Raw genomic sequence first — 27404 nt, 5'->3', positions numbered from 1 at the left:
CTACATCTATTGTACTGCCGACCTCCGATCCCCAACTCCAACCCCCGACCGCCGGCTTCCTCGATTCCAGACTTGACAAAAGGCCTATCAACAACAAAAGCCCACCGCAGCTGGCCAAAGAACTCAACTCTTGGACAGTCAAGACACGGTCTGCAGGCTTATGCGTGGGTACAATCTATTGACGGCAGCTGACATTTCGCAGTGTTTAGATACTGTCTCTCGCGCAGGAACCTTAGACCTTGGTCAACGGCCCGATTGTCCGACGTATCATGAGAACCACGTCGTCCTTGAGACAACAATCGATCAATTCAGTTCCGTTGGGGGGCTGATCGACTATCTCTGCGAGGAATTGAACTTTGTCAATTGGCGGCTCGCCATCAACAACATGTGGTTCTGTGCTGTCCCACCAGATAGAGAACTTGACTGCAAAGGACCTCTGCAACTTCACACAAGATCAGTGTTACCTCTTCTTTTCAGAAAAGATATCTGCACCTAAGAGATGGAATCAAGCAATCCAAGCAGCAAGGATGTTGGTGGCAGGACTGCCGGCGATGGAGCCACTTCAACCCTCAGTTCCGGCTATTCCATCAAGCAACGAGTGACTCCAAAGTTCATGCTCTTCTTTTCATAACCAAGAGCTTAGAACCCGGAGAAGAGTACCCATACCTATGCGGCCCCGAAGATCTCAACAATCGGCCTTCGTGAGGATCACTCCAAGGAGCAAAGTCTCTTACTCTGGAATTCTGAAGCCCAGTAGTAGCCTTCATTGAAATTTCACCCCATCAACATCAGACAACATCAACTAAGGTGATGAATAAGGCCTTCATGTTGACTGACTACATTCACTCCCAGTCTAGGGCCCTTTTGGTCTACTGGAGATTTCTGTCTCCATGAGCCCCCTCTTAGGACACCTGCGTTATGGTTTAACAGATCTGCCGCCCTAGCGAAACTCCTCACCTGACAACGTCTTCGACCCGGGTCGGCCCGCGAAGGACCTTTAGACCAGAAGTTGGACGAAATTTCAGCCCCGCTTCATCGAATAAGTAAAAAACAATAGGATTGGTGGTGTTTCACTGGCGCCGAAGCTCCCACCTAGCACAGGGTGGTCAATATACAATGAGACCAGACGATCTTGGAGTAGGGCATGAGTTCTATCTCATACCTCGAGACAGTCGTGTTTACGATTTTCAGGTAGTAAAAGATTTGACTGACTGGCAAAGGAACATGATTCTGCGACTCCTTCATGCTGGCAACTTTCACCACAGACGACCCCCCACTGTTTGGCAGTCAAGGCTCTTGCGTAACGAGAACATACAGAAGGAATTGAACAGCCTATCCAAAGACGAGCTAGAAATTTCTATTTCTAAGACACTCCAAGATGCCGATGCAGACACAACTGAGTTTGCAGCTGCAGATTCTCTGATTTCGAGTTCCAGCGAATACCTTGGGCCTCCCCTAGACCCTTCTGCAGCTTTCATGTTGTGCAACGAAGTGCAAGATGCCAGACAGCAGTTACCAAAATTCACATGCAGCTTGTTGCCTCAGTCACTTAATTTCCAACTGATGGCCCACCAGGTGACTGTTGCTACAAGTATTGTACTTCATCTGATGGAATCAATTCCAGATTTCTCACAGCATGCCAATACTGCATTGCAGAAAAATCTGTATTCCGGTGATTCCGAAGCTCTGGAGCCATATCACTACCCAACGAAAAGCATATTCGTAGCGGACACAACTGGTCTTGGCAAGACAAGGCACAATAACCGTCGACCGAGTATCGTCTTCAGCCCTACGCTTACGGTCGCTAAGCAATGGGTCGACGAAATTCACAAGATGTTCCCCGACTGGCTTGTGATCTCTGACTTTGGCAACAGCATTCCAGACAACATGTTCGTCATGAAAAAGCCTGAATACTGGAAAGGTGATTGGCCCAATGAGCTTGCATGGGTCTAGGGCAAAAGGCTCGCAACCGCCAAGAGAAAGGATCCTCGGCGAGTTATACTTGTTACAACGTATATGTCATGGCAAAAGAGGTCCTTACATAAGAAGACAGCGGAATCTCTCTACGCCCGATAGAATCGGACATTCGAGATCGCCGTTTCCGCTAGGATTACAGGGGTACCCGTAAGAGGGATAACTGAGGGGAAAACTGGTTGCTTGTCTTGTGTTTGATGTCTATGGAAGAAGTTGCAGCAGAAGTGCTGAAGAAAGAAGTCGCGGAACTTATAGCCGTCACTCGGTCTGCCCGACACGTGGGCAGGCAGGGTGCCGGCAGGTCTGCCGGCGACGGAGCCACTTCAACCCGGAGTTTCGGCTATTCCAACAGTTTTCGGTGAAGCTCAAAGGATCAGCACATGCACCGAAAGTGGCATAAAGGAGTAGTAATAATTCCTGCAAGGAGAGCGATTGTTATCACCGCAACGCCCTGCAGGAACTCAGTTCAGGTAAGGCTTGTTTCTTTCTTTCGCAATACATCATCCTATTCTAACTGATCTGCAGGATTACATTGCTCTTGCAGCTGTAATGTGGGCTGTCCGCGCTGGTAACCTCAAACAAGAAGAACAAGAGCTTCTGGGAGACATTGCGCACGAAGGAGGGTACAGCCTGTTGTTGCACAAGCTTCAAAAGTCAAAGAAACTAGAGCCCTGCCGTATTCCTGTATATCAGAGCCTTGTCATACATCCAAAGATTGTACGAGGCCTTATCTACTCCAAGGATAAGGCTCAGTAGGCTGAGAAATTCCGGCATTTCAGTTCTGTGGCAATCATCCGTCGATCGGCAAGTTCAGTCATCTTCAGACAAGATGGCAGAGGGCCTATAAGCCTTAAGTCAGTCCTGCCATCTCTCATAGTCTCGGCCTTCGGGCTTGTATAAGCGGCACACTTGAAGAAGGCCGTCCAAGATGAGAACCTCCAGATTCATCTGTATGTAATGTTCATGATTGTTGAGAGTGGAGACTAACTTAGAAAAGGGAAATAATTCGAGCCAATCACATGTGGAAGCAGGAAAAACGCCTTTCTGACCATCCCTCGCCTCTCATTAAATGGTATCGATACATGGCCATGAATGCGACTAATCTACCTGGTTACAGAATTAATCGGCTCCTGGAATCAGTCTCTTCAGGAACAACATTTGATTACGTTGATGACATGCGAAAGACCAATGTCAACTTCACGCACCTCTCCCCCTAGCCAGGGATATTTACGACCCCGTCCCGACTACTGCTTTTAAGCACTTGTGACGAACTAGGCACATAGCAATCAGGCTAGAAAAGTTGTAAAAGAGTGACTTGATTCAGACAGAGGGTATGTGCGTGAGAAAGCACGTACTTATACGTCTACAGTGTGCGTTTCATATGGCTTACAAGAAACACGCTTCCTTCGGTGTGTTCGGTGAGCGTTGACACTATCGTCACAGCATTTATCTTTAACGCTAAAAGGCAGCCCGCAAATGCAAGAGCTACTGCATTACGTTGAGCAAAATTTCATTGACAACATGCACAAGGCGAAGCTAATGGTCAACCTGGCATCTCCATTCTTAGTGTTTGTGACTCAAAAGATTCTTTAATTGTTGATGATTCCGACAGCCGCAAGATACGGCAACATGTTCATGGAAACGGACATGGCCATCATCAAAAGCTTCAGATCAGAGGTACCCGGATCAGTTGCAGTACTTTTCCAGTCATACGCAACAGGAAGAGAAGGAATCAACCTTGATGGGCCATGCCAGGCTGCATTCGCTATGGAACCAGCCTGGAGTGGTCCTATCGAGGACCAGACTGTAAACCGGATACACCGAGTGAGTCGATCTTTGTTTTATTACGAGATTCTACTGCATGAGTACCCCTTAACAGTCAAGGAAATGCTAACCGGATGTATAGGCCAGTACCAACCACTCTATACAAGTGATCCGTGCCTACACTGATACGGGCTATGCCTGGTTGATGGCTGTGCCATTATCCCTACTTAAGTGCAGCCAAACAGCAAGTGGACGACTTGTTGTTACGTATCCTTTTGCTTTTAGCTCAATTGGGTAGCACCTCTGTTTCTACAAGTGCTGAAGGCTGGTGTCCGGCTGCCACTGCAACCCTGTAGGCGAAGTCTGACCCTTCACATGATCCGTGCCTACACGAAGAATTCTTACCATGAGTACATGCACTTCAAGCACTTCACAAAGCGATCTAACGATCAGGAACTTCGTTTCAAACAAGACCAAAGCGCTTCTTACCTCACTGCTTTGAGTTTTGTTTCCAAAGACAGCAAATCAGAGACTGAAAAAGCCTTGACAAAACAAGTTATTGATTCTCAGTCACTTTGCATCTTTTGGCCTATTACACCCGGAGTCGGCAAACGAAAGGTAGATTTCGCTGAACCTGAACAGTCCCAGAAACAGTAACGAGTCAGGTTCTTTGACCAAGCTGGGAACGGCACCCATCTACCCTTGGCCAAAACCCATACGAAAGTGCCAATTGAACAAGAGTCCAATGATGAGAACCGTGGAATACTTTACGATATCCCATCGTCGTTCGCCTTTTCTAAACCCGAAACCATCAAGGAAATGACAAAGCGTGTCTTGAGACTATCGATTGCACAAGGCCTTCGTTACTCTGCAACCCGCGACTCTGCGAGAAGAATGGCTATGGTTGACGCAGAGACCGTTATGGCTCAGGATAGCAAGCTGAAGCGGCGCCATAACCGCGAGCATACATTTGAAGATGTTCATTGCGTCAGGACGGGCATTCCAAAAGGACAATGGCGAGTCATTTCTCAGGTTGACTATGACCATCTCAGTGATTCAAGAATTTGCAGCTGCAGATTCTCTGATTTCGAGTTCTGACGAATGCCTTGGGCATCCGTTAGAACCCTCTACAGCTTTCATGCTATGCGATTGTTGTGACCGACTACGGCACGGGCACAGCATCAACTAGGAACAAAACGGCTTGTCTTCTCTAAGTGAGCGAGCGGAGCGAGGGCCGATTAATAATAGGGTCGCGGGAGCTGCGTCCTCATATGACCACATGGCCAAGGCGCGGTCGAGTCGGCCCAGAACTATTACAACAGCAATGAAGTGCAGGACTTCAGCCAACCATTGCCAAAATCCACTATTAGTCTATTGCCTCAGTCACTCAATGTCCAACTGACGGCCTAACAGGTGACTGGGGCTACAAGCATTGTCTTGCATTTCATGGACTCGGTTCTAGATTTCTCACATGATGCCAACTCATGTCTGATAATTAAGAAGTCGCTCCATCAGAAGTGCTGGGGGAAGTGATCGCGGAACTCATACCCAACTGTCTGGCTGCCGGCAGGTCTGCCAGCGACGGAGCCACTTCAACCCGGAGTTCCGGCAATTACAACCCTTGCTGCTCAGGTGTTCATGAAGCTCTAATGCAATACCATTACCCATCAAAAGTACACTCGCCGCGGAAGCGACTGGTCTTGGCAAGACGATTTGATTCTTGTGGTGATGAACTTTACTTGTATTGCCCTTGACTAAAACAAGACGTGCGACCGTCATCAGAGTATCGTTTTCAGCCCTAAGCCTACCGCCGCTCAGCAGTTGGTTGATGAAATTAACAAAAGGAAAGAGAATTAGCCTCACAAGCTTGCGTAGGTCTGGGGTAAAAAGTTCGCAGCCGCAAAATCTTGGCGGGGCCGCCTGCCACCATGGGGCTTTTCCGAGGGTGTGGTCAAGGCGACCATTGGGGGGGGGGGATAACCTGACCAATTACCCACTTATTTTGTGATTTGTGGGGCTACCCTGAGATCAGCTGACCATGGTCAGCTAGTTAGAGGGTGTGGTCAAGGCGACCATTGGGGGGGGGGGATAACCTGACCAATTACCCACTTATTTTGTGATTTGTGGGGCTACCCTGAGATCAGCTGACCATGGTCAGCTAGTTAGCTATGGTCAGGTTGAAATTCCTTAGCGCGGTTTGAAACCTCACCCTTGACATACTTTTTGTAAGAACATACGACATTTAAACGCTTCCAAATCCGTTCCGAATCGATTTACAATGGCTCTTCAATCGATTGAAAATCTCTTCCCTCGCCTAGAGGGAATAAGTCCTCTATTAGAACCTACTAGTCTTGATGCAGAAGCTGAAGAAGACTTAAATCTTTACTATCAACTACCAGCCCAGGCCCAGTCTGGCTTACCAGTAAATGAGGAGGTAGGGATATATGAGAACGACTTTGGAATTAGTTCTAAATCGATTCAGGATCAACTCGAAACCGATTCAGAAATACCTCCAACACTTGTTTCATCAGAGGCAACCCGTTCTGGGCATAATAGCCTCAGGGATGTTCATGTACTTGCTCAAAAAGTAATCTTTCTACCTACATTTATAGAATATCCAGAAACAAGTGAGAATGGAGTCAGAATCGGTACAGAATCAGTTCAGAATCACTTACCAGCTGCATCATCGTTCTCCTCGACGGAGTTCGCGCCGGACTTGCGGCTCTTAACCTTGGCCGGGACCCCGTCGAGCTTGTGCTTCTTGATGTGGTTCTTGAGGTTCGACTCGCTCGAGAACCGCTCCGTCTAATCGATTCGAAATTGGTTCTGAACTGATCCGGAACTGATTCTGAATTACCTTGGTGCACGTGATGCTGCTGGATCTACCACCCCAGCGGCAGTAGAGTTCGCCAGGGGCGAGCTTGACTTCGCCAGCCTGAATCGATTCAGAACTGTTTCTGAATCGTTGTGGAATCGCTTCTGAATCACTTACCTCGTTGAACTCGAAGGGAGGAAGATCCTCCATGCGGTGGTTCTTGCCGCCCTGGAGAAGACCTTCTTTGTAGGTCTTGTAATCGTCCTGATTCTGAATCAGTTCTGAATCGATCCTAAACCGATTCCATTGTACTTACAGAATCCTTGTATGAAGGCATGATGTCGGATTTCTGAACTGATTCGGAAGTAATTAGGAATCGGTGCGCCAGGGGGGGGGGGGGGGGCGCATACGATTTGAAAGGGTTACGGAGGGAAAAGGAAGAGAATCAGAATAGAATAGGGATTTAAATATTAATATGGGGTATGCACCCTAATCAGTAGTGGGACGCAATCAGTAACTGGTCCGTGCACCTGACCGATTAAAAATTCCATGGTCAGGTGGACCCACTTCACCTCAATACAGCCAATCATGAAATTGGTCAGATAGACCCATAATTCATTTAAATAAGTGGGTAATTGGTCAGGTTATCCCCCCCCCCCAATGGTCGCCTTGACCATACCCTCGGCTTTTCCAGCCTCCGCAGCCCACTAGGTAGTTAGGTAACTAGTTAGTTCTCCACCTCAATACACAAAAAAACATCACTATTCTGCGCGTTCTGTGCTGGTTTTGCCTGCACTAACAGTCAGGATTATACGAATTGTGGTTTTAATTATGCAATGTTTGGTCCCAGAACATCGTGTTCAGTATTATAGGAGGAAGGAAACTAGCTTAAAGCAGTGATCCGTTGTGTGTGGTGAGATCCTACTTTCCATTAGAAATTGATCTGAATCATACCTAGGGATCAATATTCTACAAGACAACCTTTTCCAATCAGAGATTAGATTAATAGTCAACGTAAGTAATAGCCCTAACATCGACGACATTCCCATGATGATTTCGAATCTGCTCTAAGCCAAAAATTGCATAGACAATGTTTTTGACATCATCTTTGGTAGCTTCAATATCCCAAATGCCAGAATTAGGATCGAAGAAGCGATTAGTTCCGAGGTTTAGGCCAATCGCATGGGAGGTGCCATCCTTAAAAACAAGGATTAGGAAAAGCTTGTACTTCGTATTAATCTTGCCTGAGTTGTCAAGCAGATAATTGATGAAAGTTTGGGTATTGTTGAGATCTAAGCCCTTGCTGTTTTTGACATACTTGAGCTTCTTGAAAAAAGTTGATAGGTTACTGCACCAAGTCAAGAAATCACGCTCGTTGTCGACCTCAGCGGAGCCTTGGACTCTAGACAGTACCGTAACCATGTCTTCGGTGGCAGGTGGGATGGAGCCGGTGCTAAGCCGTTGCAATACCGCAGCCGAGCAGAGCCCTCCGTCAGCTGCCTTTCCTATATAGTAATCCTTGAGCAAAGGCTTGTCCAACTTGTCCGACAGAGACTCGGCATATTTTCGATTTTTGTTAATGAATTCCTGTTGGTCGAATTCGGCACTGGGCCGAATGACGTTGGAGCCACGAGCTAGGCTTTTATATTTGTCTGCAATATCGGAGCTTGCACTGTAATTCATCTTGTCTATAACCAGTTATTTCTTTTCAAGTAAGAACACTAGAATCGTAAGGCAATAAGGGACTTACGAGATCGGTATAGGTATACTTGATTATCTTGACAGGGGTACTGGAACTTGAAAAGGGCGGAAGGCACAATGGTTTGAAGCGGCACCTTTGGGAGAGAATTGAATCTTTTTTTTTTTTTTAAAAGATGTCAGCCCAACGGACTATTTGAATAGCAACCGTTGTTTGAGCACTGACTTCGATGTCTGTGAGAGGAAGATGAAAATGTAGTAGGGCACCTTTTGCTTGTATAGCAGGAAGAGGTAAGCGGCTTCGCTTACAGTACTAACTTTCGTGTCAGGGGTTGGAAACGTCAGGCTAATCAATAGATTTTTCAGTACAGACTATTCACCTTTACAACTCTTGCAATCGGCTGACACATTAACATTCTTTGGTATTGCTTCCAACCAGCCAGCCACACTGAACCGTCGGACACCTGGCTGCTGGTTTCGGTGACTCCGTACTGCTGAGGAGCCGACCGTAACGCAGACCTAAGTTAGTGAATGTTATATCAATTTAATTAGAGCCATTCTACCTGATGCGAACAATGTGTGGCGTGCTGCTTGCCGGGGTCAATTTCTTGGTTGAGCTAAGTGTATTATCGTGTTTCACATTCAATGACATGATTTGCAAGCCTTGCGAACCACATCTTGCCCCTCTTCTAACACCTGAACGTTCACGCCCTACCCATCCAATGAACATGACTGCGTACAAGAACTCGGCCCCTTTAACTAGTATCCCAATTAATAGAGCCCATGTGGCTGGCTGGCTGGCTATGGGATTTGCTGAGACCAGCCCAGCCTGTAGTAGGTAGATCATGTCTTCCGGAGTTCGCTCACTCCAGCCATGTGTTTCCCAATAATTTCCGAAGTAGTCCTTGCAATCTATGCTGTTTATAGCTTCTTAGCTTAGGATCACTAAACAACCCTTTTTGTTTCGAGATATCAACCCCCGCCTCAAGCAGTGCCTCGACACCTTAACGTGCAGGCATTCTAACATGCCTCAACACAAACTCGCATGTTTATCACTCGACATATACTCATTAGACCTGATGTCAATTATCTTATCCCTGTTTACGTTAGCTAAGGAGATACTTTCTGCTGCTTCTTTAATCGCGTACTTGATAGAAACGCTCACATGAAAGACAGACCCCATGGTTCCGCATTCATAGTGAGAATCTGCGGAGGATGTTGAACCTGGAAGCCTGGCGCTTATACAGAGAGCCTAAGATACAGGGAAGCAGCCGAAATCTGGACCGCAAGTTCCGAAGGTCTGGATTCTCCGTAGTGTCCTAGGGGTCTGCTTGAATCAGAAGTTTAGTTGAGCATGATTGGTCTGTACAATTGGAGCTCATAAAGCAGGAAATGTTAGACTGGTTAAGTATAAAGAGGACAATTTTTCCCATCATATTCACTCTCAATAAGTTTTAAAAACCACCACGACCCCAATACGACCGGCTTTAACATACAATTATCATCCCTTTCTCCAGAAATTGATTTCTTCGTTCCATAGTTATCACCATGTCTGCTGATGATCTTGCCAAGGTTGAAGCCGCTCAACAGGCCGTCTTGAAGAAGACTCATGGTGGCAAAGCAGGAGCCCAGTTTGTTCAAGAGGTCAAGGAGTCCCTGCTGTTTCAATACAACTGGAACGAGCTTCTTTCCGCAGCTCCGACTGCCATTACGTTGGTTGGTGCTTGCCATGTTGCCGCGGCTTCACCCGAAGCCGCAGCTATCAGCTTGGCTGACGCTCTCCCAGCTGGAGGATTCAAGTATTTGCGGTTTGTTCCCCTTCATCAGTTCTCCAGGCGTCCTGTAGGAATAGCGACTTAAAGATCTCTAGTGTTGCCAAAAGCCCAACCCTCAGGGCCTGTCTGGTATGCGTTGCCTCGGAGGGTGACAAGGCATTTCGCGTCGCAGGAAGCAACATGTCAGCTATTGCTGGCACGTCTTCTGAGCTCATACAGACCGTCTCTCGTACTGTTGAGGCTATCCAAGGCCTTCCAGACACTCAACGCAACTTGACGAACGAGCTTGGAAAGTTGCGAAGGATGTCTAACAATTGTCTCACCTACGCCCAGGACACCGAAAAGGCCTTTGATACCTGGCTGCTAGCTGTTTCCGAGTTCCACCAGGCGTCTGTTCAGAAACATGGTACCACTGAGCAGGAGTCACAAGACAATCTGTCCGCCAAGTTACAGGCTGAGATCGAGGCAAGCTACACAAACAAGGAACTCGAGAAGGCCGACAATGCCGCTGAAGAGATGAAAAAGTCGCTCGCCAAGCAGGAAGAGGCATTTAAGGCCGCCAACGACGCTGTCCCGTCTGGTAATTTGACTTGTTCTCGCCCATTACAATGCAATAAAATGCTAACAAAGTCTTTTCGCAGCTTGGGAGACCTGCGCTATGGGTGCTTTGACTGCTATTACTTCGGCAGGACCCGCACTTATTGCCCAGGCACTACCTGCCATTGTTAATGCTGCGAATCCCATGTCTGCAGTCAATGGAGTTGTAAACGGGCTCACTCAAGTTGGTCGCCAGGGTGCGCTCAACGCTCCCGGTGCACCACTCATGGCCCAAGTTCTTCTCGGAGGCCAGCAAGGCGCTCAGCCTGGCGGCGCAACCCTTCAGTTCAACGACGCAACTCCTGAGACTGATCCTGCATATGTCGCCGCCCCTCTTCTTGCTCCTTTCATGACTACGCTCTTGACATACCTTACTGCTGGTGAAGGCAATACCCCCGACTGGTCAAAGTTCAAGGACCAGGCGTCTAAGGGACCCGGCACCGAGGGCCTTACTTGGCTCCTCAGCAATCTCAAGATGCAACAGAAGTCTGCAAAGCTGGGTACTAGTACACCTAGCACTGAGCTTGCCGCTGCCTTTGACTCCAGTATTGCTATCGTTGAGGCTGTCAAGAAGGAGGTTGCCAATCAGCAAAAGCTTAGCTCCGCAAAGACTGATCCAGCCTCCATCAAAAAGTGGCAAGATGCCATTACCCAGGCCAAGCTCACTGTCACCAAGCTTGAGGCGACAGCAAAGTCGTTTCCTGGCTCCTCCTCGAACGCGCCGAAGATGAACAATATCTCAGTGGATAAGAAGGACAATAGTGCCGTCACTGCCGCCCTGAGCACTGCCACCGAAAGGCTTGCCCTCAATCAAAGGGCCCTTGAGACCGCCCAGGCCAACTACACTAAGGCTGTCGAAGCTGCCGCGGAGGTTCAGAAGAGGCTGACTGGCATTCAAACTAAACTCCAGGGCATCGAAATTGCTGGTGCAGCCCTTGAGCGCGTCAAGGAGATCTTGATTGAATGCATCGCCATTCTGGTTGAGCTCAAAGTGCAGATCAGCAAGCTTACTACCTTCTTCAATGCTCTTTCTACCATGGTCAAGGTTATCATTGACACCAAGGTGAAGAACTTCGACACTGATGCCACAGCTATCGGCCAGGAGGCTTCTCAGAGGGGTATGCTGAAGCTCAACAATCTCGACATCGAGACCATCTATATCTCAACCCTGCAGATCAAGGCGTACTTTGATCTTCTACAGATGATCTGCCAGATGTATACCACTGTGCACGCCAAATACGTTAACCCGGGCCTTGACCTTCTCACGGAACTAAGCAAGGTCACAAAGACTGCTGAAGAGATCGCTCCCAAGCGCGATCAGCTCAATAACTTCACAGATGCTGCGCAAAAGGCTATAAATGAACTTGTTGCTCAGGTGAGCCCATGTGTCTTTTCAGACTAAGAGAGTTTCTATATTACTGAACACCACTAACAATAACCTCTTCCTTACGATAGAAACAGCAGGAAATCTCGGACGGCCTTCAGAGCCGCATCGACGCCATTGCGGAGCAAACAGACATATTACACAAGGTCGGCGTTCCTATGCCTGCGGCTGGCATCATTCAGGCTATGAGGACTGGCGGTGAGGTGATCCAGGATGCAGTCAAAGATAACCTGCCCAACGGTATGCATGTGGAGCGGAATGCAAACGCTGCGTCTGACTTTTGAGGGGAGCCTCAAGGACACTAGATAGTTTATGGGTAAAAACGAAAACAAACATTTCTCACAACTTAGGTTGTTATCCCTGTTACGGCCAGCTAGTAAACAGTAGGGTTCTGCCGCTCTAAGATCTAATTTACAGGGCAGGTTAGATCTTAGAGCAGGTGCCCCAGTAGTTTCGCTAAAGTTTTCCACTTGAACATACGTTAGCATCCGAGTCTCTTGTGACAATAATTTTCGCTATTGGCTGGTTGAAGACAGCAATTTGTTTTGCCTCTTCTGCGTCGTCAACTTAGGGCCATTCGTCAAACAGAGCTTCATTCAGCTCCCGAGCAAGTCGTCCGATTACCATCCACCCAGGGTGATCCTAGTCCCACACTAGTCCCAGGTGCTGGTCCCTGCGAGGAGGCCGGTTCTTTGGCAGGGTATCGTCCACCTCTCTTCTTCTTGAGCCCCTGCCAGCAGATCAGCAATTAATTTCCGGTATAATGTCTGTTGCTCCGAGAGGGTTGATTGTTGCTGAATCAGATTTTCTGGCGCGATTATTTGGTGCTAAGTCAAAGCATGCTATAAAATTATAGGTTGCGCCTGATGAGAAGATTGGGTGGGGAAAATTGGTTTGGACGATTCGGCCTAAGTCGCTCAGTGCCAGACGGACTTTCACCGCGAAGAGCAATAGATCCCTAGCAAGAACTTCTCAACAATATTTTCAACCCATCATCAACTCCTCTCCCTGTTTCTAGCAACTTACCCTTGCGGCACTTAAGAGTGGGTTACACTTATATAAAAATCCTTGCCGCGTCCCATTCGAGATTTTAACATGCTATTTTACACTCACAAGCTATCGATTTTCGTGTTTTCCACTTGCAGCCCTTCCTTAAACGAAGCTTATAGCCTGGGATATCACCAAGTGACATGACATCAAGCATATTTCAGGTGTGGGCATCTAAAGCATGATCGCAACAAAGAAGCAGGTCTCATGAAGTCAATGCATTGCTATCTAACTCTCAGCAATTCTGCTTAAGGGCCAAGGGAAAACGGTAAAACCGGCCCGAGAGTAACTAATTACATCCACGTCAGACTGCAAAGTGACCGTGTATGCAGACGAATTACCGAGCCCCAAAAGAAACACAACAAAAAAAGAACGGCGATTACCTCCAGATCCATATCTACCAATTGACCGCATCCCCTGCCGCTTGTTCACTCGTAACTTCTGAGTTTGCGTCACCGGATTCTTCGTCAACTTCGTTATTACCATGATCCTCCTCGGTGCCGATGACCTCCTGAGCTGGACTTAAAATGTCGGCGTAATCTTCCCAAGGTCAATCTTGAGAAACTTGTGCTCAGATTCAAGGTTTTGCAGTATGCTACGAGCTCGGTGAAGGTGCTGAACCGCTGCAAAACTGCCAAATTCTCTTCGTCAGCGTCATTAATTGGAAGAGAACTTTCCACCACATTTTGTCAAGAGCGGCTGGTCTCCGGCGGTGGGTTGGATCGACCAGGCGGGGCAGAGGGTGTAGCATTAGGTGCAATAGAAGTGAGACCTCTGCCAGCGGCATCGTACTCGGTAGATATGGTCATAGGCACATTGCAGAAGAGTTGGTGATGAAGTCCACCGCATCGAGCACACCTACATGCGGTGTCGTCGCACTCCTCTTTGAAGTGGTTTGGTCTGCCACAGTAGACGCAAATGCTCTTCCAGCCAATCTGGCCGCCAAATCCATAATCAACAACAGCGCGGCGGTCAACATGACCATTGAAGTAGCTGACCATGTTGTTGGAACTGGGTGGATAGGTGACCTTTCCTTTGCCTTTGCTTGACCAAGCACGAGTCCAATTCTTGGTGCTCAGGATGGTAATCATTGCACCACGCGCCCGTGTTGTTGCCACATTCATCCGAGCAAGGTCGGTAGTGAAACCAAGCGATTCAGTCCTGACGATGTCGCGAATCACAATATCAGCTTCTGCACTCATCGAAGAGTCAACTGTGCGGAAAGTAACTCTTTTCCTTATGTTATCATCCAGCGCGAGACGGGCCCAGTCACTTTGGTACCTAGACAGCTGGGAGGTATAATCCGTGATAACCATGACTGTGCCTTGCTTTGTGACGTCGAAAACTGACGGGAAGCCAGTGGCAAACAACTTGTTTATGAGCCATTTAACGTAGTTCCGATTGGCCGAGTTTGTGTAGCTTGTTCCACATGGCTGCTCCTTACCTTCGGGGATGTCCACGATGAAGCTATTCATAGTCGCATACTCACAGCGAATAATTCGGCCGATATCGCGGCGAAAAATTTCAACTAGAGGATCATAGAAGCGTTTGAGAATCATTTCACTCTCGTACACATTCATCTTAGCCCAATCGCCGATGTGGCCGAGATTTCGGTTGTTGACCTTGATATGGGAGATCGTCGCACCGGCTTTCTCTGCACGCCTCAAAATAGACATCTTCCGCTGGTGTCCAAACAATGATGACCACTCTGTCTCTTTTTCTCCCTTTCCGTGGTTGTCGAAGCTCTTGGAGGTAGGCTTGAGTTGATGTGTATCACCAAACGCCAAGATGAGATCAGGCGCGAAAAAGGTTGGAAAAATCCAGAACTGTGACTCTGGCATCTTTCCAACCTCGTCAACAACGACGACTCTCGGCTCCCATTTGCCAACATCCTCTCAAACTAGTTGAGTATTGCGTCCGATTTGGGCGAGAGCAACTGGTGTTCCGACCAAGAAGCTGACCTTCGTCAGAACCCAGGAGAGGAGACGGAACGACTGTGTTTGCAACTCTTGCCAATCACCTTGACTCAGGTTATGTTTCTCACGCAAAGCCCAAAACTCTCGAAACTTCTCACGATTCTTGTGTGCCATTGTAAGGGCAATAACAGCGATCGAGTCACGGCGAGCAAGCGGATTGATGCCGTTGATAGCTTTGCGGGTTTCCGTGATGTGTTTAATGACTGTACACTCGACTTTGCACTTTCCCTTGAGTGACTCTTTAGTTGCAGTCGGCTGTGACACATCATTGAGTCTGCCTGAGATCGCGGCGATTGTACGCTTGATGGGATAGACGCGAGCGACAATGTGGTCCGCAGGCACATTTGCAGCGAGCTTCTCTGCAGCGTCGTCGCACAGTTCGTTACTTTGAACACACCATATCGCTCGGAATCCAGGACTAGATGTAAGCTGACGGAGAAGCTTGATTGCAAAGGTCGTCTTGCCAGAACCGGGCCCCCCAGTGTACAACATCATGCCAGCTGGCAGGTGGCCAAGACTTTGGGTGAGAGCCTCGTATGGGCCATCGACACGAAGGCGCTGGAGCTCAGGGAATAGATCGAGTGCGTTGACAGTGCAATCGGTTTCGAACTTGCCAGCATACTCCTATCTGGGGGCTCGCATCGTGACCGATTCCGCACTTGCCATCGCTTGGACTGCATCCATCTCCTCGCGCGTGGTAGTCGTAGTGGGCTCGACATGCATAATCAGCTCCTTGGTATGACCATAACTGGCATTGGTTACGTATTGATTTAAGTCGCCGGTCAGAATTGGAAGTTCAAGGTTAAACTTCATAGGCGGAGACGAAAACTCTTGTGGCCAGTCTTCTTCGCAAGGTGTATGTATCTGCAGGTAAACTGAAGAAGTGCACGCATCTCGAGGCACTGGAAGCCTGACTGCCTTCCACCGAGGAAGCTCTTGCGATGCGGGAGCCTTGATCGTCAGTGACCCAGCGAAACAAGCCATCAGTTTCGATGTCCACTCTTCATCATCTTCTTGCAAGGGGAAGAATGAATTGATATGTCGACAGGCAAGGACGGCTTTGAGTCCGTCCTCGGACAAGTCTACATACTCCGGAACCTGAGTGATATCCTGTGGCAGTGAGGAGGGGTAGCATGCGACGATCGATCCAATCATTTTGAGATCGCGCTTGAGTATAGCCTTGCTGATCTGCTCTGTATCCGCAATGCCAGAGGTCTCAGTGTCACACTGGATTTGAAAATCTCTGGCCTTTTCGATAAGATATTGGCACGCCGAACGAAGATCCCCTTCTGAATCATCCTCATTGACAGTAGGCAGACGTTGAGTTGGCGAATCGACCTTGAGTGTAACTTTGAAAGGCGTACCGATCTCAGGCAGAAGAGATCGTTGTTCTTCTGGAATACATGTCATGACTGCAAGGTAGCGCATATAAGTACCGTCAGGCTTTACCCCAAACTCATTTTCATTTCCACTCCAGCACGAAGAAGTGTCTGGTATCAGAACACTTTGGAAATGATACTTTTCGAGTTCATAAGCAGCAGCCAGCTCAAAGCCAAGTTCTTCGTATGAGCTCATTTGCAAGGTTAACATGCGAGAGAGGGGTTCATGGAATGCCACCATTGCCGGATTCTGAAATTTCGGCTTTGGGTTCTCCAAGTCCAATGTCTGCCAGCCAAGCTGGTTGGGCTTCAAAGGGTCTTGGAAAAAGGCTTCCGCCGCGGCCCATGGCTCTCTTGGGGATCGAATAGCGATCTCAAATTCTCGCTCAATGTCTTGTAGAAAAGTTGTAAACAACATCTGCTCAGATGCAATAGTAATGGCGATTTCGACCTGACCATGTAGTCGATTCAGGTTACTGAACCATGCCTCAGTCATCTCTTTCGTCTTTTTATATCGAGGTTGAGACACCGAGCGAATCCAACTCTTTTCGATTTGAATCTTGAGCACAAGTCGTATGGATTCGCGTATCTTGATATCGTCTGCAGACTTTTGCATACGTATAAGCTGTTGCGGATCGTTGGCCTGAACATCCTCTACTCGAGGAGCGGAAACAAGCGCCGAAAGGGGTATCTCGACCAGGCTGCAAACTCTTCTTCTGCCCGTCTCCTGGAAGATATGTCGTAGCCTAATGCACGAAGGGAAAATGCCCCTTCTTACCACAGTCATTTGTGTCATAACCACATCTTCTATGACAGAGCCTGCTCTCGTGAGGGCGAAGTCGCTGTACCCGACTATCTGGCCACCGGCCTCTAAGAGGCAACATACCTTAGCAGACTCTAGGTTTGGCGTAATTGACGTAAATGGTTCAGATACGAATTTCTTAGCAACAGAGGGGTCGGCCCAAATAGGCTGACTAGGTAAAGGTTTAGCCATGATGGCCAAGCGACTAGTGCCTAGAATGTCGAGACAAGGTGTGGAATTCGTGATGGTGAAAAGAGCAAAGCGAAAGTTGAGGCCTTTGATGTGAAGGGGAGGATCGTGATGACTAGGTGTGAAGTGCAATATGTTGGAGGGTCAAAAGCGGGAGAAGCTGAAGTGGTGAGTGGTGGAAAGAGTCGGTTTGTATGGACAAGATGAAGTTCTGTTGTTGATAAGACGGCACTAATTACTCGAGGAAGTAATTTTGATTCTCAGTGAGTGAGTTTTGTATTTTGCGCGCACAAAATAAAAGTGAAAATTAGTAGCGAGGGAAGGAGTGATGAATGAGACAGGAGCAAGTGAAGGAGGAGAGTAGCTCAGCGGAAAAGATAGGCAAGCCTGGCAGAGTTAAGAAGACAGTAGAATGGGCTGGAAACAGTACTCCCCGAAAGATTAGCCTGCCTGGCATGAGACAGTAGTCAATCCCTGAGAAACCTTAAGAGCTACTGTCATGATAGATGAGGTGCAATTGCTGCAAAGCAGTTGTGGTTCCACTTTTGTTGTCACAGTTCCAAATTACCAATACACATTTTATATCCCAGCGCTTACGATGTTTTTGAACTATTCCGCTGTGTGGATTGATTGTTGGCTGTGGATTTGAAGGATACTTTGCTGCATATTGTTGCGGTACCACGAGATCAGATACAACACCAAGGAAAACATGGGTTAGAGTTTCTTTGTCTTGAAATAGATTAAGGCGCCTTGATGCAGCTAAAATTCTGTGCCCAAGTCAGAAAAGATTTCATGTAGCAAAATGGAGGCGGAATCGGCGAGTGAAAATGGACTGAACTGGGGCGCCCAAGACCCAGAATAGGCATTAGGGGTGAGGTGATTTTGAAGTTGGAAGTCGACTGGCCTGAAACTTAGTCTTCTCTTCCTTTTTCGCTGCTCTGTAGGTCGAATGGCGCTAGTTTTTGATGCAGTTGTCCATAGGGGGGGCTTGGGATAGTTGTTGTCTTCAAGCCAACCCCGACCCTCACACGCTCTGTTCGAAAGCAATTCCAGATCAATTTGTCCCTGGGACAACAACGCGATGCTTGATCTTTAGCTGTCTCTAACAAACTGACACTGATAAGCTGAAGGTCAAAAGTGGTATGTCGATACTTAATATCTGGTCTGGCTTGAGTGAGCTCTTCAATGAAACGCGGGTCTGACATGTGAGCAACAATAATTCTTCCATCACCTATGTTGGTCTCTTTTGTGTTCTATCTGCTTAATATTATTTGAAGAGCTGTATTAATTTAAACCCAATCCATAAACAGATTTTTTGCTATTGTAAAAAACAACGGTCTGTGTAGGAGCAAACGCTCCGGGTCAAAGAGGTTTGCTGTAGGTAGTGGTATGACTGTTGAGGCTGATTAATAAACACCAGGTTTCCTACGTCTATTAGTCACCATGTTCCATCTCTGTCGGGCTTTTACAGAACCCTCTTTCTTGCAACATGCCATGTGACTCGTGTCTTTCTTCCTCTCAACTACGACATCATTAGGACCTACCAGCAGTCGTTCGCACGCTATTTTAATTTCAGTTATCAGAAGACTATTCGCTAAATATGTCTATTTCTTTTCTCCCAAGAAACTGCTATGTTGGTTCTAATTGTCTCGCAGTTGACGTGTCCATCTTCACAAGATCCACAAGATGAGACCCAGACAACAGCTGCAGTTAATTGGTCTTTCAAATAGCCACCACAGCAACCATATCAATACTCAGAGGGGTGGAAGATGACTACGTAGGCCCAAACTCAGCAAGATCCTCAAATCTCGGGCACCTTACGAGAGAGGACCCTAGAAAGCAAAGCCAACGCTACACGCAAGATAGAGGCCACCGATGAGAGCCAACCGAGGTTCAAGCGAGTCCCCAGTCAAAAATCGAACAAGCTTTGGCTCGCTAGGAAGAGGGGGGGGTAGAGTCAAGCATGGCGAAATCTTGCTGGCACCCCCTTCAGTACGGGTAAACACCGAAGCAGGCAAGAATAGGCAGCGGCATGTCAAAGACATCGGCATTGAGGCCCCGAACTCTTTGCAAGGCATCGCATCTCGTCAGGACTCAAAATCTGAACACACCCTGGACAACGATTCGGTCTTAAAAAGCAGAAAAAGGCCTATGGCAATATCCGTTTACGAAAGACTAAGTCTAACTCTCGAGTCCAGAAAGAATTCCGCGAGGTTACCAGACGCATGTCTCCCAGGGCTTCGAAAACAAAGAGCGCGTCAATGTCAGACTATGGGCGTTACCCGTTTGACTTTGACGATGATGATACGGAAGGCCCTGTTATCAAAAAGCGCAAAGTTGTCCGAGAATAATGACTGGTACTACGTATAATGTTTACTTTTGATTGAGCAGTCATTTGCAGGTATGGAACATACAAGTTGAAGTGCGGAAGGCGGAACGCATTATAAACCATTACTATTTGCTTAGGTTTGTATGGGTTCATTGGCCTCCATCGAGAATGAGGGATATGATACATCAAGGAAACCACAACTTATTAGCGTGACATTTGCACCGAAAATTAGTAAATCACCACCAGAGGATGATTAATTCAACTGGCTGTTCACAGTAGGTATCTTGCACAATTCGAGTGAACCACTAATTAGAAGAATGCAGCAGTTGGATCAATATTCATGGGGTTAGGACTGGAGGCTGATTCTTGCTCATTTCTGGGAGTTGCTCAAATTCTTGGCGAGACTATCTGAAAGGGTGCGGTTGGCGTGTGCCATCTTTGATTTGCTTCATGGTGATGCTGGTCTACGGCAAAAACAGGAAGCCATGGTTTTCGACTGGTATTTCTAATGGTATTATCTTCGACAAATTTCAAGAGAGAAAGCTTCTATGTCATATTCGAATCGCTTCACAAAAGTTTTATGTGTGAAACAATTCTGGGTAAACCACAGCGGATTGGCGACCTCCATGAAAGAGTGATGTTGCGAAGTCATTGACGGCGACATTGTCACTTTCCCCTTGCCAAAACACGTCTAGGAGAGAAAGCTAGCCCATCTGACACTCCTTCCCTACAAACCTTTGCACCCGCCCCCAGCAGCGCGTCACGACCCAGGTCAGAAGGCAACCACAGATTCTCACCTTATCCAAATTTTAATCGACCACCCCCTGTCTTTGAAAAGTACCGTCAACTTCACTCGAAGTGACACCAAATACTGCGCATCCACGATACGAATAACAAACAAATGACACAGTATCCCTCTTCTTTTTCTAAAGAGAGACAAAAGTTTAACAGAAAGACTACCGTCACATACCCGCCAAGCAGTCACCATCTGTCCTCGCCAACGCGACATGCAACAGCCACGACAGTCTTGACCATTGCGTTCATTTTAATATGACATCGCCGAATATGAATTCCCCTGGCCTGGAGGAAGGCAACCGAACGCCAAGTCCAAACTCAGCAGACGACGTATGGGCGCTCTGGGACCGCATATTAGCAGCAATAGATGATATGTCAGACGAGGTACCTTCCCAAAGCGATGAGATTACCCTGGATTTATCCCAGTTAACTACTTACTTACGGTTATCCAAATAGCAACAGTGGTGGTTTCTCGAGACTATTCAAGAGATTGTTCAAATCAGACTGGATACTTGTAAGAAGAGGGTCAGAGGTTTTCCTCACTCTGACGAGAGTGGGGAGCTACAAAATTCGACCGATGAACCAGCCCTTATGAGTGACTTATTATCAAGACAAGGTACAGTCAGCTCACTAGAGTCAACTGGACCGGGCAGCGTCACTACCAATCAGACTCATGACTCAGAACAATCGACAACGTCGCAAGATGTTCCCGAACAAGTCACTGAAGACACTTCTAGCAGCGGGAAACGAAATGCCAATATTACCAACCAGAAACCAGGAGCGCCCATCAACAAAAGACTGACTTGTGAGCTAGGGGATTTGGGCCCAGCTACGGCAGTGACTCTTGGAGAGTTCTCAAGGATGCAAAGTGTCCAAGAAAGCGGCTTCGGATTAGTAACTGTTAGCGATTACAGACTTCTCGACAGCATCACTCTCAAGATTTCGACTCGGGGGAGTAGCCATGTTGTCCAATGTTACAAGTCCGCCTTATCGGCTATTCGACCTGACGGTAGTCAACACATCGAGTTCGAGAAACAGCAGCCCACTAAGCACGGCAGAACAATTGAATTGAAGCCCAACGAAGAGTCGTCCTCAGAAAACTGCGATATTTGGCAGCATGTCTTCCGTTCTCTTGCAGGTGGTGTTCAAACCCCGAAGGAATATCTCATCGGAGACATACAAGCTTTTTTCGGCTCACAGTCTCCATATCTCGAATGTGGGAAGCACCTCCGCGACGTTTTCAGAGGCGAAGGCAACTTTCCTGGAGTTACAGAATCCTACTTGTACTATTCGGAAGGAGGACAGACATGCACTGGAATGCATGTAGAGGATCTGCTTGTGCCATCGGCTAACTTCGTCCGCTGGGGCTCTGCTAAGGTGTGGTTGATCGTCAAACCTAGTTCAACCAAACGCTTGGAAGGGCAGATATCTGCAAGCTGCGCTACTTGGAATCAACCAACCTCGATCTGCTCTCAGTTCGTGAGACACTTGAATATGATTATCCAGCCAGATACACTAGATCGGTGGGAAGTTGAATACGACATAGTCCACTGCGCTCCTGGTCAGCTCATCTTTACGATGCCCAACACGTACCATCAAGTTGTCAACTTGGGTGCAAATCTCGCTGAAGCTGTGAATCTGGCATGGGAGAAACTAAACGATATTGGTCTTCAGGGATATGAGTTCTGCTCGGACTCATGTTCTATGCAGAGAACTATCAACCAGTCTCACATCCGGACTTTGCCGAACTCAGGACAGGATGAACGGGATAATATGAAGGAGATAGGTGAAGAAACCCGACCATCAGAAGAACGTATCGAAATTCTGCAGCTATATTGTCATGCGTCTGACAATTCCAGGTCCGGAACAGGCGACTTGAGCGACAAGGCGACTAGAGCCTCACAAAACACCACCCACAAGCCCCAGATTGTCGATATCAATCCAGAGAAGGCAAAGCAGAATGGCACAAAGAAAAGATCAAGAGGATCGGAGCTCGAGCAGTCGCCTTGCAAGCTTCAAAAAACAGACAGCACTTCTGGTGAGATTGCGCAGGAAATATTGAATGGGGGCGGCGGCAAGAGATGCCTTGGAATCCTGAAGACGTGGCGAGGATTGTGCAGCGATCCTCTACCATGGCGTTTCCTTACAAACACCCAGTCGACCAACATAGAATACATCCAAAGCTTGACAGAAAGGATACTTCTCATGCAAGACCAAAGGAGTCTGATAACTTATCTACGCCGGCTCGGAATGATCATAATGCATGTCCGCACCAGCCCCCAAGAGGAGTCTTACCGGTTACGCCGGTCAAAGGAAGAAAAGAATGCGATTGTGACCAAGATATTCCCAGAGTTGATTTTCTTTCAAAAAAGGACCGTGAAAGGAAGCGCAGAGCGGCAACAAAGTTCTTATGGCGTGGAAACGTTTTGTCTAGAGTTAGTGGAACGGACTCTGGGTTTTTGCCATGTCTGAAAACCACCGATACGGAAATGGGTTGTAAAACGGCCCAGGAGATCAACGACTACATCTCATCTTGCCCCGAAAAGTCCTCGATATTGCGAGACTTTGGATCAAGCTTTGCAAAAATAGTGCAAAACGGCAATGATGCAGTCTTTGAGTACGACCGCATGGTGCTCGACAACCCGTCCCTTGCGATATCCGCACACGAATTAAGCCCCGCGGAGATTCTGCATGCTCTTACTCCCTTGACAGTTACATGGGAGCAACATCAAGAGACTATCTTCAGACAGCAAACGGTCCCAGCATATATACCTTGCTTTTCATGCAAGGCACACGGATCTTGTCAGTGTTATCAAAACCTCTCGCAGCGGCCGCATGTTGCAATGAGGATTTGCATCAAGGCCGACCAGAACCCACCGATACAACTACGAGCCATCCACCCCCAACCAGGCCAGGGTTCCCTGTCGATAAGACAAGGGGAGTGCGTCGCGATGATACCAGGGAAGGTGATACAGCAATGTGCCGCAACCGCCAGCATATGGGAGACGGACCAACCATTCATACCGCTGACACCCGACCTAGCTGTGGCTGTCGATATGGCTCACATTTACATGAAGATTTTGCTCAGAACTACCGGGCACAATCTGCCTGAACCAAACTTGCGCGTTGCGATTCGTGACGTTTCAGGTATTGCCCGAGCAATCCTGGTAGCCGATCGCGATATATACGAGAATGAGATTTTCGTACTAGACAAAAACACCATCAGAGTCTAAGAGACTATTTCAAAGAAGGCGGGATTGTTCCCCCTGGATACTCGATTTTAGCATGAAATACGAAGTGGGAGAGGCTTTGCTGATCGAGGGTTGTGGTCTGTTAGAGGGCGAACTGATCTGGAGCGTCTGCTGAAGCGCGAAACGCTGGAGCGGAAGACGGGGTTCCGACTTGACAATGAAACAGACGCAACCCTTCGACGCATTTTCTTTTTATCATGATGACTGCAAAATCTTTCGCGAATTGACTTAACCAAGAATCTTTCTTCTTCGCAGAGTAGCTGCTAGTTAAATATACTTCATTTGCATTTAATTGCCTTTGTAGTGATTGTAGCTGTTGTGGTGGTACTCGAGCAACGGGAGCCGCTGGAGGGGGGCTCCAACTGGGCGAAATCCCCTTGTAATAGCTTAAATCATCATCAAAATCGTAACCAGTATGGAGAGTTTTGTATAGAGACGCTGACTTTGATGGGCTACGCTGGTCATGCTGGGCTTCGCTGGGCCACCGGTTCGTGGGGCTGTGGGTGGGGGCTCCGATAGTTGCTAAAGTTTCCCACCTACATATCACTTCAGCGTCCGAAGTCTCTTGTCTCTCTTCTCTCCGTGGGATTTCTTCTGTCTCTGAATATTCATCCCTTAATCACTAATAGCTAGGAAAGAGGACATGCGCAAGGAAGATGTGCCATCTCAGACTCCTCCGCCGAGTGATTCCGGCTATCGAAACCTTCTCAAGGATACATACTCATTCACGATGGACGGCACCGACAAATTCGAGTTTTGCGCGCGACCAATTCCCAATCAGACCAAACCAAGACCCCCGAGAACTGAGGCTAAGCGTAAGTCGTTTTGGGCTCGCCTTCGCCCGCGCAGAGCTTGTATCCTTCTCGGGATCTCAGGAGAGATGGTGGACGCTAGGTTTGAAGACCTTTGGCGTGCTGCTAGGCTTTCTCCAAAAGAAATAGAAATAAGGTTTCCAGGCGTACGGCCGTGGAATTTCCAATCACCATCGGATCGCACTCGTTTATACGATAACCCAAGCACCCATATTTAGAAGATTTACATTCTCGAAAGTCGTATTGCAAGCGGGACATGAACCAAGCCTCGCAACCTATTCGGTGGGCAGCGAATGATTTTACAGGAAGTTCAAAAGGACTTTTATCAGGGTACTAGTCCCAGTAGTACCCGGTAGCATATAATTTCTTGTGGTGGGGTGGACAGTCAAATTACTTAAGGATCTGGCAAGAGAGATAGAGCGAAGATTCTCTATGTTTCCATTTTGTATGGTGAGGATTAGAGTTGAATTAAACAGGGATTGTTTCCAAACCGAGCAGCGATCACAAGAAGTGGTGTGAAACCGGGGGATTCGGGACTGGGAAGGAGGTCAGGTTTGACCAAAATCTGTGAATCGGAAGAAGCCCCACTCAAACTCGAATGGCTTGTTCTCGTGTGTCATTCCCGCCCAGTCTTGGCCTTCCCTCCAACTGCTACCAACAAAGTCAATACAGCACAGAATTAATAACCAATGTCCTTTGCTAAGTATGCTTTATTATTGAATCCTTTGTAGACATTATGTGACACTGTTCCACAATAGTGTTGTTTGTCGAAGGCAGAGCGAGTTGGTACAAGGCAAGGGCTTTGTTGATGCATCAAGCATTGTATTTACGTCGTAGACGATAAAGTAAGTTATGTACATGAATCTGTCATTGGCTCTGGTGTGCCTCAGACTTAACTCTCCTTCCTCCACTATTACAACGTCTATCTCGTCACAGACCTGCTAAGCAGGGTTGATCCATAAGAGATAAAGACTCTCAGCCGAAGCTTAGATCTTGCCGAAGCCGGCGTTGGTAGCAGCAGCCTTGGCATCGTTGGCAGTGCCAGCAGAGGCAATGTTCTTGCCAGAGAAGCTGGAGAGGATGCTGCTGTCGGAGCCGGTGAGGGAGCCGGAGCTGCCGTAGGCGTTAAGCTGGCAAGCGTGGCCGAGGCCGGAAGAGCAAGCCTTGTTGGTGTTGGCGTCAGGGCTAGAGAAGACCTTGCCGGCGAGGCCAGCCTGCATGCTTGCCTTCACATTCTGGAAAACGTTGCCCTCGAGGACGACCTTGGCGCCGGTGTCAGCCTCCATCGCGTGGCCGGTGTTGTCGTACTGGTGATGTGTTAGCGCCGCGTCTCCGCCAATGCTTCAACCGGAGGTACGTACCCAGTAGTTGTTAACAATATGGACCAAGGAGTTGCCCCCGATCTTAGGGGCACGACCGCTGGTGTGGTGAACGTAGTTGCCTTTGATCATGTCAGTTTTGAGGCTCACCAAGGAGGAGGAGTTCCGAGGTTTTTCTTACCCTTGAAGGTAACCATGTCGTTGCTGCCGGTGAAGTACAGGCCCCAGTAGTGGTGGTTGTCGCAAGTGGCAGACCAGGAGGTGGAGCCGTCGATCTCATTGTTGGAGATGGTCACGCGGTTAGAAGCACCGTTGCCAAGAACAATGTGCTGGCGACCGATGAGGGAAGTCTTGACGTGGTCAATCCAGACAAGGTCGGATCCGTCAAGGGTGATAGCATCACCACCCCAAACGTATTGAGGGTTAAGGTTGGTGATGTGGATCTGACATGATTAATATACGAAAGTCACATCGGATTGCTTCTGCTTACGTTCTGAATGATGATGTTCTTCGCATTGTTAGTAATGCGGAGACCCTTACCAACAATTTTTCCTGCAGAACCACGGCCGATGATTGACTTGTTGGAGCCAACAATGAGAGGGTTAAGGCCAGCCTTGTCGTACTTGACGTTGACCTAGGGAGAGAGATGTTAGTATGCGTGAAACTCGTGATGGGCGGTGACAACAGTTGCCAATAGGGGAAGTGCTGGGCAACGAAAACCAGAGATTACAACTGGTAATTCGAAACAGCAAGATCGTTTTTGAAAGCCAGTACGTAGGAATCCCAGTGTCATTGTGGACTTGAGCCCGGGATCGACGTTGAGACGCGATGCCGGTCGGCTCGCAGCTCCGCTCCTTCTTGCCGGCTGTAACCCGGCAGCGCCCCAGCGCTCCTTCCCCAACAGGTCACCAGCTTTTACAGCTGGATTATCGAAACCAAAGAGAGTGTTCTTTATGATTATTCCAAGATGAACTCACCTTGGGGGCGTTGGGCTGGTAGTTGGTGCACCAGTTGTTCTTGTTGATGGCGGTCTGGCACTTGGAGCCAGTTCCCCAAGGAGCGCAGCCAGTCTCGGAGGCAACGCCCTCGGTACCAGTGAAGTCGAAGGTCTTGGTCAGGACAATGACACGGGCAGAGCTGTCCTTGAGGTAGTTGGTGAGCTCGGCAGTGGTGGAAGGGTAGACGGCCTTGGCGCTACCACCACCAGTGACACCCTTGGCGAAGCCTTCGGCGGCGCCCTTGACGGCATCGGCGGCCGAGGCGAGGGGGAGGAGGGCAGCCAGTGCCGCAGAGAGGATAGCAGTACGCATGTTTGATAGCTTTCGGAACGAACAGAAGTGTAGATACAAAAAAAGAATGAATGTAGAGTTGGTTTGGTGAAAAAGAGTGACTGTAAAGAGCGAAAGCTGCTGAAGAAAGAAAGGATCTTCCAAGTTTTCTCGAGAGCTGGACGAGGCCGATGATATATATGTTTTGGCGTCTATTTCTCGGCACCCCG

At 48.1% G+C, this 27404-nt stretch overlaps 8 protein-coding genes across 8 annotated transcripts; 4 read left to right on the top strand and 4 right to left on the bottom strand.

Annotated features, from left to right (window-relative positions):
- Positions 1-1608: 1608 nt before the first annotated feature.
- CTRU02_203148 (uncharacterized protein) lies at positions 1609-1953 on the top strand (the record flags this gene model as incomplete). The annotated part of the gene is made up of 1 exon (XM_070204151.1): positions 1609-1953. The coding sequence occupies one exon, from the start codon at positions 1609-1611 to the stop codon at positions 1951-1953; it is 345 nt and encodes a 114-aa protein (XP_070061914.1).
- Positions 1954-6463: 4510 nt separating this feature from the next.
- On the bottom strand, positions 6464-6890 carry CTRU02_203147 (uncharacterized protein; the record flags this gene model as incomplete). The annotated part of the gene is made up of 3 exons (XM_036727228.2): positions 6464-6673; positions 6731-6817; positions 6870-6890. 3 exons carry the CDS (start codon positions 6888-6890, stop codon positions 6464-6466), a joined length of 318 nt encoding a protein of 105 aa, XP_036581022.2.
- A 665-nt stretch (positions 6891-7555) lies between these two features.
- Positions 7556-8236, bottom strand: CTRU02_203146 (uncharacterized protein; the record flags this gene model as incomplete). The annotated part of the gene is made up of 1 exon (XM_036727227.1): positions 7556-8236. One exon carries the CDS (start codon positions 8234-8236, stop codon positions 7556-7558), a length of 681 nt encoding a protein of 226 aa, XP_036581021.1.
- Positions 8237-9799: 1563 nt separating this feature from the next.
- CTRU02_203145 (uncharacterized protein) lies at positions 9800-12291 on the top strand (the record flags this gene model as incomplete). Its single annotated transcript, XM_036727226.1, has 4 exons — positions 9800-10059; positions 10122-10606; positions 10668-11998; positions 12079-12291. 4 exons carry the CDS (start codon positions 9800-9802, stop codon positions 12289-12291), a joined length of 2289 nt encoding a protein of 762 aa, XP_036581020.1.
- Positions 12292-13743: 1452 nt separating this feature from the next.
- CTRU02_203144 (uncharacterized protein) lies at positions 13744-17025 on the bottom strand (the record flags this gene model as incomplete). The annotated part of the gene is made up of 3 exons (XM_070204150.1): positions 13744-14946; positions 15016-15654; positions 15706-17025. The coding sequence occupies 3 exons, from the start codon at positions 17023-17025 to the stop codon at positions 13744-13746; spliced, it is 3162 nt and encodes a 1053-aa protein (XP_070061913.1).
- Positions 17026-19275: 2250 nt separating this feature from the next.
- Positions 19276-19770, top strand: CTRU02_203143 (uncharacterized protein; the record flags this gene model as incomplete). Its single annotated transcript, XM_036727224.1, has 1 exon — positions 19276-19770. One exon carries the CDS (start codon positions 19276-19278, stop codon positions 19768-19770), a length of 495 nt encoding a protein of 164 aa, XP_036581018.1.
- Positions 19771-20794: 1024 nt separating this feature from the next.
- CTRU02_203142 (JmjC domain-containing histone demethylation protein 3D) lies at positions 20795-23757 on the top strand (the record flags this gene model as incomplete). The annotated part of the gene is made up of 3 exons (XM_036727223.1): positions 20795-20908; positions 20981-22855; positions 22897-23757. 3 exons carry the CDS (start codon positions 20795-20797, stop codon positions 23755-23757), a joined length of 2850 nt encoding a protein of 949 aa, XP_036581017.1.
- A 1816-nt stretch (positions 23758-25573) lies between these two features.
- Positions 25574-27216, bottom strand: CTRU02_203141 (pectin lyase; the record flags this gene model as incomplete). The annotated part of the gene is made up of 5 exons (XM_036727222.2): positions 25574-25894; positions 25949-26028; positions 26088-26349; positions 26397-26540; positions 26884-27216. 5 exons carry the CDS (start codon positions 27214-27216, stop codon positions 25574-25576), a joined length of 1140 nt encoding a protein of 379 aa, XP_036581016.2.
- Between the last annotated feature and the right edge of the window lie 188 nt (positions 27217-27404).

Source organism: Colletotrichum truncatum, assembly GCF_014235925.2.
Source record: "Colletotrichum truncatum strain CMES1059 chromosome Unknown Contig_0002, whole genome shotgun sequence".
NCBI lineage: Eukaryota > Fungi > Ascomycota > Sordariomycetes > Glomerellales > Glomerellaceae > Colletotrichum > Colletotrichum truncatum.
The sequence above is the reverse complement of the archived record's forward strand: the minus strand, read 5'-3'. Positions and strand labels throughout refer to the sequence as shown.